This window comes from Strigops habroptila, chromosome Z (assembly GCF_004027225.2).
Source record: "Strigops habroptila isolate Jane chromosome Z, bStrHab1.2.pri, whole genome shotgun sequence".
In the NCBI taxonomy this organism is placed as follows: Eukaryota; Metazoa; Chordata; class Aves; order Psittaciformes; family Psittacidae; genus Strigops; species Strigops habroptila.
Window position 1 is genome coordinate 16,856,501 of NC_044302.2, and position 12,513 is coordinate 16,869,013.

At 43.8% G+C, this 12,513-nt stretch overlaps 1 protein-coding gene across 10 annotated transcripts in view; it reads right to left on the reverse strand.

Moving 5' to 3' along the window:
* Positions 1-12,513, reverse strand: part of TOX3 (TOX high mobility group box family member 3) — a 142,686-nt gene that overhangs the window by 67,955 nt on the left and 62,218 nt on the right. Inside the window, exon 1 of one of the 10 annotated variants that reach the window (XM_030470221.2) lies at positions 7,437-8,172. The exons of 4 other annotated variants lie outside the window; for them this stretch is intronic. In XM_030470221.2, the coding sequence (XP_030326081.1) occupies positions 7,437-7,538 (102 nt within the window). In that variant the 5' untranslated portion in view covers positions 7,539-8,172. Of the gene's footprint in view, positions 1-5,928; positions 6,071-7,436; positions 8,173-12,513 lie in introns of those variants that run through there. 5 more of the 10 variants (XM_030470231.2, XM_030470232.2, XM_030470222.1 and 2 more) reach the window with 5 other exon arrangements.

A 12,513-nucleotide genomic window follows, 5' to 3' on the forward strand; every position in this document is an offset into this window, starting at 1 on the left:
CTCTGCAAAGCAGATGAGGACAGTGAGAAGGTACCCACGCTATTGGCCCTGCAGCTCTCACCTCAGCCAGTAGATGAGGTCATGCCAACACCACCCAAAAAATATTTAAAAAGAAAAGCAGAAGACAAACAGATCCTTTACTTCAGAGATTGCCAGTCCAAATCCTGGCATTTCATCCCAATAAACCCTCCATTTTTAACCTCACCATGTCACAACCTACTCTTTTCCATATGGTTTAGTGTTAGCTCTTACAAGTCTTTGGCCAGTAATGATAAGATATATGGTCATAGTGAGCCAGACAGTAAGTAAGGCTGCAACTTTACAACAGCAAAAATAAAACATTGAATTAATAACAATTTCTCCCCATGAAATGCCAAAGGCAGGCATGATCTAATGCCCATGTAAGTGAAAGATGCCCACATCGATCAGTCTCCAAGGAACATAAACAAAGCTGAGATACAAGAGCTGTGAGGGTGGGGAGGATTTCTATCCTCTTTTTTTAATTAAGCTTAAAGGGATATTAAGCTTTAATTTGTAGTTTTTGAGAATGGACTGCTTTTCTTTTCCCTCTTGATACTTATACAAGGCTTTTAGGCAAAACATGAGCTGCTGGGCAAACTGGCCATGCAGGAGCAAACAGAGAACACTGTGCCAATAGCTGGCACATGAACTATACAAACTGAAAACTAGATGAACTGTTTGCTTAAAACACTTTTTATTTTCAATAATCAATACTGTCTAGTTTTGGTAGAACACCTTTTCCAACAGAATTGAGTCAGTCGTATCTCTAGCACTCTACTCATAAAACTCATGTTATTTTTAATGTGATGAAAATAATATTTTCAGCCTGTCTGCCCATTATCATGGAGTGTCTGAGAATGTTCATGAAAACATCTGTTTGCATATCTGAGGTACCTGTGGCAGAAGCAGCTGTATTACAACAGTCTCCCTTTTTAGTCCTGCTAGTTCAGCAGCCCTGCGATGCCTGTATTTTTCAATATATTGTTTCAGGTACAAACAGGGAGAATACATTCAAAACAGATTTTGGACTTTTTTGATATGTGCTAACATGCAGTAGAAATTATATGAACTAGAAATCTTGTTACAAAAATAAATAATGAATAACATGGCAGCAAGCATGATCTCATCAAAGTCTTCATATGAAGGGAGCACAGTGGCAAAGACCAGAAGGCTCTTGTGTGACATTGTTATCTAAAGTCCTGATTAGATTTTCACCTCAGAGTTCTCAATTTTGGTAGCAATAATCGCAAAGATACTATGGTGACTGGCACTCTATAAATACATCACACAGACAGGTAACAGTATTGAAGACTGATAGCAGATAAGAGTTTGAAGTATTTGAAAACTCAACCCTGCCATTAGGTCTGTATAACAGCACTCAATTTTATGGCAGTAGAAATGTGATTACAGATAAAAAGGTAGGATTAGTGGTGTACAAATTCTTCTCCTCTTAAATTAGATTATCCTCATTCAATAACATTAGTTAGGGGTTTAGGAGTGTCGGAATTCAACAAATACATAGGCACGTATTAACTGTAAATTTAATAAAAGCCTGCAGCACAAACCAAAGGTCACAGTTTGACTGGCCTCACTTTGCCACGCACCAAACGAAACCACAATGACTTACAGCTGACACAAGCCACCCTCATTTCAGGTATCTGCCAAAGAATATAAACTGTTATTTCCCATGTTTCTATTTTAGATTTTATTAGAAATTAATAATAATTCATTATAGGGTTGGGCTGGACTCGGTTCCTCTGGATGAATAACAGCAATGCAGGCAATGCTATGGGAATGAGGCTCTTGTCATCCCAGTGAATTCAGTCACTATTTCCTCACCCTAGAGCCAGAGGTATGAATGGGTGTCCATGTCCACAGCATGCACACAGAGTTCTGATTGCTGCAAATTATCATTATTTTAAAACACGCCCACTGGTCATTTCCACACATGCCGCAAGTACTCCAGATTACCTCTACACATTAAACTCAATCATCATATATTACCGTACATTATTACAAATATCTTACTAATACAGTTGTAACCCATTGTAATAAGAACATCTAAAAATATTTTTAAAAATTGACTAGGTATACTTCGTATACAACCAACATCTTATGTCTTGATAACAAACGGTACACTGAGTATAGAAGCCGCATCATTTGAGCAATAAAAAAACTGCGTAGTGCACAATCCAATTAGTACTGCCATTATACCTGCTCATTCTGAGCAGCATAGGTGCTTGCGCAGTTGCTGCCTTTGGCATACAGGGTCTTCCTTTCCCAGCTAGCTCTTCAAGTACATCAGGAAACCTGTGGGATGATTGCTCCTGAAAAACAGCATCATACAAACTATCATGATGATACTAATTATAATCTGTATTCTTGTGGACATCCTCATTGATCATTGCACTGCTTCCAAGTACTGGGAATCATATATCCAACATCATTAGCGCTGGACTGGACAGCCAAGTACTTTGAGAACTGTTTTGCTCCCTCACAGTAGTTGCCTGCACAGTCCTGAGATTTCGAGACATCAGAGGCAGGGGAGGGCTGTTCTGTGAAAGCAGCAGTTCAGCAAAAAGATCAATGGGAAATACTGGATAAAATGGCATTTACTGAGTTGATACTGCAACAGAAAGTTCCAAATTCCTTACTTAAGTTGTCTCCAGCAAGACCCATATTTGTGTCTCTGCTTATGCATCTCTACTCTCTACTTTGTGGGAGCTCTTTGGTGCTCTCTAGCACTGTCCCACCACCTGGGGCCACCTTTGTCATGGTCAGACTGTAGGTACATATGTGACCACAGCACCCATCAGCTTCCAGTCACCACAGGCTACCCTGGCAGTAGCAAAGCAGAGCCCCAATATAAGCTAGCATATATGCAGGGCAGATAATGAGTGAGCATAGCACTTTCTACCTTACCAGCATACATGCACCCATTGTCTCTCACCATCTGCTATATGGAAGAGAAACCTAAGCGCATATATAGCCACACTAAATTTGCAAGAAGAGAAATTTTCAATCGTTTGCATAACTTTAATCCATTTTTTCCTAACAACACGCACTAATAGAAATGACTTATAGCCCCACTTTAGCATGCTACTAAACTACTGCTGTCTTTGCTTTACCTCTGGAAGAACAAGATAACCTTCCCGAGTTTCCTTTGTAAAATGCAAAATATTTCAGCCAAAAACATCAAGTTTTGACATTCACATATGTATGCTAGTGCCTAAATTAAGGTATGTATGTTTGAAATTTGTATCATTCAAGGACAAGCTGTGTAGAAGAGATAAACATAATAAAATGTAGACAGCTAAATAATGAAGTAAGGATTCTGGAATTTAATATAACGGTAACTCAAGCACTGAGCTGTACATGTTTAGGTTTTGGAATTTTCCCTTTTTCAAACTGCATTGTAAGAATTATGGTTCCTTTAATAATAATTAAAAAAAATAATAAACGTATTTGCTATGATGAGTAGCAGTTCCCCAAATATTTTTAGTACAAGATATGTAATTTACTCAGTAAGTGAAAACGTTTGTTTAGAAAAAAACTACTCAACTATAGAGAATGTCCAAAATCATTCTCCATCTGCAGAACCATAAAAGGGCTCAAAACAGAAGCAGAATGGTTTACAACAGCTGGTCTCTTTCAACTTTCAGAAATTTTTATAACTACTTTTTGGTGGGGTTTTTTTGTTTGTTTTTTTTTTTTTTTGTTTGTTTGTTTTTTTTAGTACACCACAGCAGGAATTTTCTAGAAACAGGCATGATTTCCCCAGTGCAATTCTGTGAAGCAGAGGTGCATCGCTATTATCCCAAACCACCACCAGCCAGACACATGCAGGGTCAAGTTATGTACTCTCACACCAGAACTGAAAACTTATCAAATATGGCCCTGATCCAGCAAAGCACTTAAGCACATGCTTTACTTTAAACATGTAAGTAATCCTATTAGAGTAAATGAGATTCAGCACAAACCACTGGACTGAATCTCAGAATACCTTGGTTGCGGCCCTGATTATGTCAGTGACCGACTGCGTAACCTTGGACAAATCACCGTATCTCTGGGTCTTTCCTTCTTCTTTTGCCCTTTACATGTGTTTACCACGCTGCACACCCTCTCAACAGAAATAAACCCAACCTGGAATCTTCTAGAAACTGCTGTACTAGAAATAGTGGCAGGGATACTTATATACATTAGTCTGTTTTCAAATGGCTATCACATACTCAAAACTAATGCTCCCCGAAAACCCCCAAGATGACATCCCTTACCCTTCGGTCTGCTTACCCAGTATTGACAACCAACACCAAAAGCATGACATTGCTCTTAAAAGGCAGTTGTGGAGAAGGAATCCAAGCAAAAGGGACCTGCAGATAGTGGCCAGGATAGCTCCTGAGCGGCCAGGATAGCTCCTGAGATACAAGCCCAGGACTTACACTGCCATTCCCCTCCTGCTACTGGTCTCTTGCTTGCAGGGCAACACAAGATCCCCAGGCCTGCCCGGGGCTGCGTGGGTCAGTCTGCTACATTTCCGTCAGTGCTGTACCCACAAAAGGGACTCTACAGTCCTGGGAAAATCTGTTTAAGGCATGTAATTAGAAGACAGCACTGTCACACAGGGTGAAATGTATTTACACTAAAAGGCTTTATGTTCAGTATTTTTAGACACTGCGATATGAGATAGTTTTCCACAGGTAGGCCATATGCCATCAACTCTATGTCTTAATAATCCTGAGAATATTTTCACATAAATAATTCTGCTTTTACACATACATACAACCACACAGGGTGTTTACTCTTGCCATCACACTTCCTGCTTCCCAGCAGCTGTCACCAGCAATGTCACTGTCACAAGGAGAATATGGATTCAGCTCCTAACAATGAAGCAGGCACGGATGACTGGGCAGGGTACTCAAATGAGTTTCAGAAAGACTTGAAGTGAAATACTGTCCCCAGTGAAATCAATAACAGTTCTTCCATTTACTTCAGCGGAGTAAATATTTCAACTCTTTTTTTTCTATGCCTTCTTGTCATCTCAGTGCCTAACAGAGTAAACACTTATTTTCCTTAGGAACACAGGGAAAATGATGAAATGGATGGAAAGTGACGGAGGGAGGGAAGATTTCAAAATAAATGTACTCTTTTTTCAGATTAGAAAAAAAATAACTCCAAGAATTTAAAATTATTCCTATAGTTACAGATTATAAACAATGCAGAAAATGAGATTAGATTAACGCAGTTAAGATCCTTCTTTCTAGGAACTCATTCACAAATTCCTCTTCTGTCCTTGAAACACCTGTATACCACATTGTTGCTTTCCTGGTGGAGCCAAGGAAGAGCTCTCCGCAGCAGCAATCCAACCTAGCCTGTGTCAGCCTGCTCCAGATCAGGCCTTTTGCATACAAAAATATCTATAATAAGACACATGCATCATGGGCATATTCTGTTAATTAAAGTATTTTCTGCTGCGGATTGGAAGCCTGACCTACAAGTGACTTGCTAAAATTATGTTCAGAAGCACAGCAACTGAAATGTGTTTTTGAATAGGTCAAAAGTTAGTTACTTTGGGCTTCTGAATGCGTACTCTGTTCTCACTGTATGATGAAGGGAAATACAGTCAAAAGGTTACATATAATTGTGCATTTGCAGCAAGTTAACGGACACAACAAACTACTGGTTTCCAGAAGACATTCAAGATTTTGGATATAAAAATAAATTTAAAAAATAACCCATTTTAAAAAAGTACCCATACAGTAACCTGTAACAGAGCCTGAAAAAATGCCAGCCATGCATTACACAATAAAGTCACTGAATAAGTAAAATTTACAGTAAGCATGCTGCTTGCCAGTCAGTGCTGCATGTTTCCCAAATTAGTTGGCATATCAGACAACAGTGAACACTTACTATGGATTTTAGAGCTCTCTAAGTCCTTAGCAGCATTCGAAGTTAAGGTTGACAATTCATCTTTAATTCATGATCCTGTGTCTTTCTATATTAACTACTAACAAAGCATCATGCTAACAGCCTGTGCACAAAGAGCATGCGCAAGGCAGGGCTGTGCACGCAGCGCTGCTGTGTCTCCAGTGGAAGGGGGTCTGTGCCTTCCAACACAGAGGCAGCCCCCAAACCTGACAAACTGACTCACTTTGAACATCCCATCAGCCACGGTGGACATGGTCAGAAAGAGATACAAAGAAATACGCCCATGACGTCCATTCAGAAGCAATTTCTCTATGAGAAAGTTTTCTTCAGCTACTGAATCTCTTCATTTTTTGAACATGTTATTTCTCTCTCAAAGTGATCTTCGTGTTTCATCAAACTTTATCTACTCTTTCAGAAAGGATTCTTAGAAAGCAGGCTTTAAGAGAAATTCAGACTTTGTGCAACACCCTTCTTTTCCCCAGCATCTCATAGAGTGCCTCACAAAAGGCCCCAGAGGTTGGACAAACACAGCACCAGGAAAAACACAGCGTGAAAGGGATCTTTATGTGCCTGTGTGGGGGCCCAGTGGTAATAGCTCAATGTGCCATTGACACATCCCAGTGCAAACTGCCAAGTCTTTTTCAAAATAGCGTGAGTCACAGTGTCATTCTGAACTTTGCCTTTCCCAGATTTGGGTGATTTGTGAAACAAATCATCCCCGTATTATTAGAACATATTTCTGTAAATCAAGGTAGCCTCTGGGAAGCGACTATCGCTTCTGACTGTAACGCTCACTCCGTGAACTACTCCTGCCGCAGAGAAGGTGTGAATAGGTGGAAGTGGTACTGCAACTTCTCTGACAATCCTCTCGCACCTAACCGTTTGTTACCTCCCCGCGCTAGCCGCTGATGTACTTCTCATTAACCCTCCTGTTTGGTATAATCTTTTAGTTAGAGACTGGCCGTAACAGAGATGGGATCACCCCAAGCAGCGGAGCGGAGGGAGGGGTCCCTTCCCTTCTTCTGCCCACCCCGGCAGGGCCACCCTAGCCCCCCCCAGAGCTCGTCCCGACCCGACCCGGGGCCACGCCGGCTCTAACCCGGAGAAAAGTTCTGCCGGTCCCGGCCGGAGCCGCGCACGGCTACGTGCCGCGGAGACCCGCTGCCTTTTGTTCCCCGGCCGCGGGGCAGAGCCACTGGCTGGGCTGTTCAGGGTTCGAGCTCAGTCGAAGCGCGGGGCCGAGGCAGCGGCCTGCGGGGCGGCTCCGCTGGGGCCGGGCCCGGCTTCTCCGGCCCCGCTGCTCCCGCCTCACGGGAGCACTCGCTGCCCTCAACTTTCCGGGACCGGAGACCCGCTGGCGGACACCGCCGCCCCGGCTTTGGAGCATCCCCCAGCCCCGAGCCTCCCCGCCCCGACGGGAGCCCGAGCTGCAGCTCCCGGGAACCGGCACGGCAGCAGCAGGAGGAATTAACACGCGCGGGAATAATCACCTTGTTGTAGTTGTAGTAACCCAGACACTGGGCAAAGTCCAGGTTGGAGGGGTCTCCGGGAAGAGAGCTGCCCCCCGCAGTCGGGTAAAATCTTACATCCATGCCGGTGCTTTGGTCCAAGAAGTGCACTTGGAGAGATTGCCGGGAGGTTTAATAGATCCACCTTCAGGTGCCTTCCCCGGGGCAAACCTCTGAGGGACCGGAGCTGCGGATCGCCGAGCCTTCCCAAGGAGCGGGATGAGAGAGGGTCGGGGGGCGACGCGGGAGAGGCGGCGGTACAGTGCAGGTAAACAAGGAGGAGAGGACAGGAGAGGTGAGATGGGCGGCGGAGCCCAGGTGGGTGCCCGTCCGCGGGAGGAGGGGGAAGAAGAGAAGGAAGGAAGGCAAGAGAGGAGAGAAAGAGCGCTGTTGTTTTTTAAAAAGCTCCGTGCCAAGCCACGGGCTTTGCCTCTGTATTCAGGAGCAGCTGCTGTACACAAAGGAGCCACGCGCCCGGCGCGGACGGACGGACGGACGGACCGCCGCTGCCCGCGCCGCCGACAAAGGCGGGGACCGGGATGGGGAGAGCCGCGCACCGCAGCGGCAGAGTCCCCCGCGGCTGCCGGGGACGGGGCGGCCGCCCCGGGGCTGGTGCAACACGGCACTGCCGGCCGGGGCAGCAGCGCAGCGCGGGGCCGAGTGCCGGAGCAGCCCGAGCCGCTCTGGCCCGGCTCCGCGGGAGGGGCGGGCGGGCCCCGCCCCGCCCGCTGCTCCGCCCGCGCACACCACCACCACCACCACCACCACCACCACCACCCGCACATCCCCCCACCGGGACCGGTGCTCGTCCGCCCGGGCCAGCCTCGGCGGGCTGCCCAATTCCGTGGGAGGGTCGAGGTGAGCAACTTCCACCGTTTCCACCAGTTTTCTGTCCTTGGTTTTCTGGCAGCGCACTTTATCGATCAGCATCGCTGCCTTGATGCGCCAGGTTGGTGGCACAAAAAAGGAGATTTTTCTAACATACTGTCCAGAGCAGGACTTTGTAACACAGTAGCTTGGCCCACAGAAACCTCTTTGAGCCCTCAAAGTCACTGGATGCTGATTCCAAGCAATCCACTAATGATCCAGACTTGGTTAGCCAGTCATAGGTGCTGCCCAGCTCTAACTGCTACCCTACATAAAGATTTCCTGACCCAAAATCTTGATCCACATCTTTTGGACAAAACACTAAAGCAGTACAAAGGTAGTTTAACCTCATGACTTGTGCCCTGCAGACAAGGAGAGAGGAAGGACGAAAATACGCCCTTCACTCAAGGCTTCTGTGATAGGGAGAGAATGGCCTTCCAGGTCTAGCACTGATTCTTACGCAGTTGTAATACAGCTGCAAGTACTCCCCAGACTGTCTGACTCCACTTGATTGCAAAATAGCAATGATAACAGAAGGATACAAGGTTTAACTGTAGAACAGCTGCAAGACCTTCCCTGAAGGTCTGTGCATCATATCCATGGCTGCAAGGACAGAGACCCCAGACACGTATCACAGCCCCGTTCCTGATGGCAGCCGGCTTCGGGGGTGTGATGTGCCAAAACATCATGATAGTGCAGTGATAGAGGGTGAGCAAACCATAAACCAGTACTATAGCTACAACATACTGAAGGAGAACATCTTCCCAGTCTGTTCCTAGAAATCTTATTTGCAGTATTTGCAAATGGCAAGTAAATGCAGGCACAAGTAGCTCCTGCTAGCACAGGAGACACCCTTATTCTGGGTATTGGTCCTGAAGTGTCACAGTTTGAAGCAAGGAAAGATCTGTAAAGTGACATTTTGCACTAAGAGCAGAGTTAAACATAACACAGATATACATTGGTATTTACAATTAACTTTCGAGGAAAATGTATATGAACTGGTAAATGCCTCAGTAAAAAAGAAAAGAGGTATATTCTGTCAAATACCTAATCCAATTTCATACTCATTGTGTCAACCATTTGGAAAACCTGCAAAATCTGCTCTGTTGCTCGAAGGGAAGTGGTTGAGCAGCATACAGCAGAGAGGGTTCGCACAGGCACACCCCATACCTGTGGCAAAAATTATTTATGCTTTTGAGAGAAACAAATCATTCAGAAATAAAGACACTGAATCTGTTTCAGGATGCAACTTTGCATTAGAAGCAGGGATGGAAAAGTGGTAGTGTATGGGCACAGCAAACTCACTGCAACCAAGGTTTATAAAGTCATAGCTGCTTTGTTATATTCACTGGGTGACAAACATTTCTGTAACCCCACGTGTACATGTCAGAATAACAGATTCTGGGGTGTAGGCACAGATCATTGGCACCAAGTTTGGAGGTGCTCTGCTATGTAAGTCCAAGTATTTCCAGGCTGCCTTCTCAGGTTCTCTACACTCCTAAAGAAACCTGAGAGCGTATTCCCATTGAATTCAGAGGGAAGTTGCTTCAGCAAGGAATGAACAGCAAATGATTGCAAGTTTAGGAGTTGCCCCTGTTGTCATTTTGAAGAAGCCCCAGCAAGGCTGCAGACCTGTACAGGGCATGGCTTCCACACAGTGTGTGGCCTATTGCACACTTCAGCTGCTGCACAGCTCCTGCTGTGCCCCAGGAGGGGCTGCCTTGAGGGCCACATCCCAGCCCATCCCACCTCTCCTGTCCTGCAGCCTCAGCTCCAGAATCGGGAAGGAGCCTGCAGAGTAGGGGGTGACAGGCAGGAGGCACGCAGTGTGCTGTGGTGGCAGCTCCTGGGTTAGAAGTCTTAAAATCAGAAGAGAAGCAAATAATGGTAACGTAAATAATGACGATTTTAACTATTTCGATGGAACATGCTGTACCCAACACATTTTTTTCTGAAAATAAAAGAAAGAACAGGCACAATAGGAAAAGCTCAGAGTGTTCCATCTTGACCTCACTGGTACAGAAAGTTAATGTAAAATTGAAATGGAATAAGTCAGAAATAAATAAATAAATTCCAGCCAGGCAAAACATTTATCCCCAAAATAGTATTTGGTGAAAAGTTTTGAAATATTGTCTATTCATACAATTATGAAACTAAAATATAGAAATTTGGTGATATTTCCAACAAAAACCAAAAAAATCCAGTTCCTGGCTGTAACCTAGCTTTGTGTCGTAGTTTAAGCTGAACCCAGGACACTTTGGCACCTCCGCCCAGTGCCCAAATGAAGTCTTTCACAGAACTAGTAAGACTGCAGTGAAATTTATGAGTGATTTAAAGAAAAACAGAAGAGAAACTGAGATACACCTGCTACTTTGTTTTTCATTTTAAACAAAATGTTAGGCTTCATGTGATATCGTGCCAGAGAGAATTTTACCAACTAAAAAATTAGGCAAGTGTGTGTTTTACTTTCTCAACACCTCTTCAATGTAGTTTATTAAATAAGTAAACTGGAGTAATCTCTGTGCACTTTAAATCCATATGCATGATGTCAAATCTGTTTGTTAGTAACAATGTATTTATCTCAGGAGTTCATTAAAGATGAGCCAAAATATTTACATCTCTCTGTACATATCACTTGGAAAGAATCCAACACGTTCTTCTCTCAAGATATTCTCTTTAAGGTCCCTCAGTAAAACTATGGTTTTGGGAGTCTTTTCATTATTTTTTCTTTCTTTAAGAGCAGTTGGAATTATGAAGTATTTGCAATTTTTAGTAAGTATTCCCCTTCTTTTTTGCTGGTTTAATAAAAGTAAGCATCTATCTACAGTAATTTCCCTGGTCCTGGGTAGCGTTGATTTCAAAGAAACTTTCTGAAAAGCATTGTTCCATAAAGGTTTGAATGTATGCCTACAGATGCCAACAATTATGATTCAGGCAGTAACACACAAACTGTGACTTTGTTCAGTCTTCAACTATACTTTCTTCTGACTCATCATCACAATTCAATTTTAAAAGCCATTAGGAACACTCAAACTGCTTTTCTGATGCAGGAGCAGAAATTATATTGAAGTAAATCAGTTACATACAAACTTAAAAGTGCATGCACAAATTCTTACTGCTGCCCAGAAACCTTTCAACTTCCACAGGTAAATACTAATGTTCCAGGCCTAGCTTATTCCCACACAAGCCTGGTGAGTCCTTTTCTTTGAACCAGGACATAGCACAAGAATGTGTTTAATGGTTACGACTTGCATGCTTTATCATTAACTGGTACCTTTACAGCCTCTGCAAACTATTTTGCAAGCCCTGTGTCCATCTCCCAGACTGTAATGTGGAGACAGTACTAGTGACTCAGTAATGTTTTCTTTTTACTATACAGAAGTCAAAGGCACTGAGAGATTTACTCCAACAAATAGCAGTCAGGAAGAAACCTCAGAGATGAGAGCAGACACGCCGGCTCCCTAACATCCAAACGTTCAGATAGCCAGCCAAGTCTTCCACAAGTAATACAACTCAGCAGCCCCCATGTCCCTGGTCTAACAGTCGCATCCTGGCAGAGCAAACATGACAGGGGCAGGAAAATGGGAGAGAAGGGGTGGAATGAACCAAGCTGGACCAAGCACTCTTTGCTCTAATTTCGCAATGCAGAATCAACATTAAAAAAGACATGATATTCATTTTCACAGTGCAGGGCCCACGTCTGTTGGCTCCTTTTAAGAACTGAGAGAAACAAGAAGAGATGGAAGAATACAGCATCCCCGATGTCACCTGTTAAGGAATAGTGTCTTAGCCCCTTCCCCCCAGAGCACATGTGGAGGATGAAAAGGCACAAAATAAAAAGAGGCGAATACAAGAGGAGAAAAGAAAGACAGAGTACCAACCAGGTATGGTTTAGAAAATAATCTAAGGCCTCCTCAAACCAATAGGAAGTCCCTTTAATTGCAAAGGGCTTTGAATTAGACCTATATTCTACTTATAAGTACAGCTGCTGAGAATCAATAGTATTTTGACTTAACCCCTCAAAGCAACAACTACACTGGTAACTTTTGGCTAAGAAGAAGTACTATTAACAGCATAATAATTCATTAGAGTTTATCTCACTGCAGTCCCTTCTCATCAGATTGTAGAGGCAGCTGGCATATTTAAGTGATCATGCAGGCATGAATATCCTATATAAATGGGGCAGTAAAGA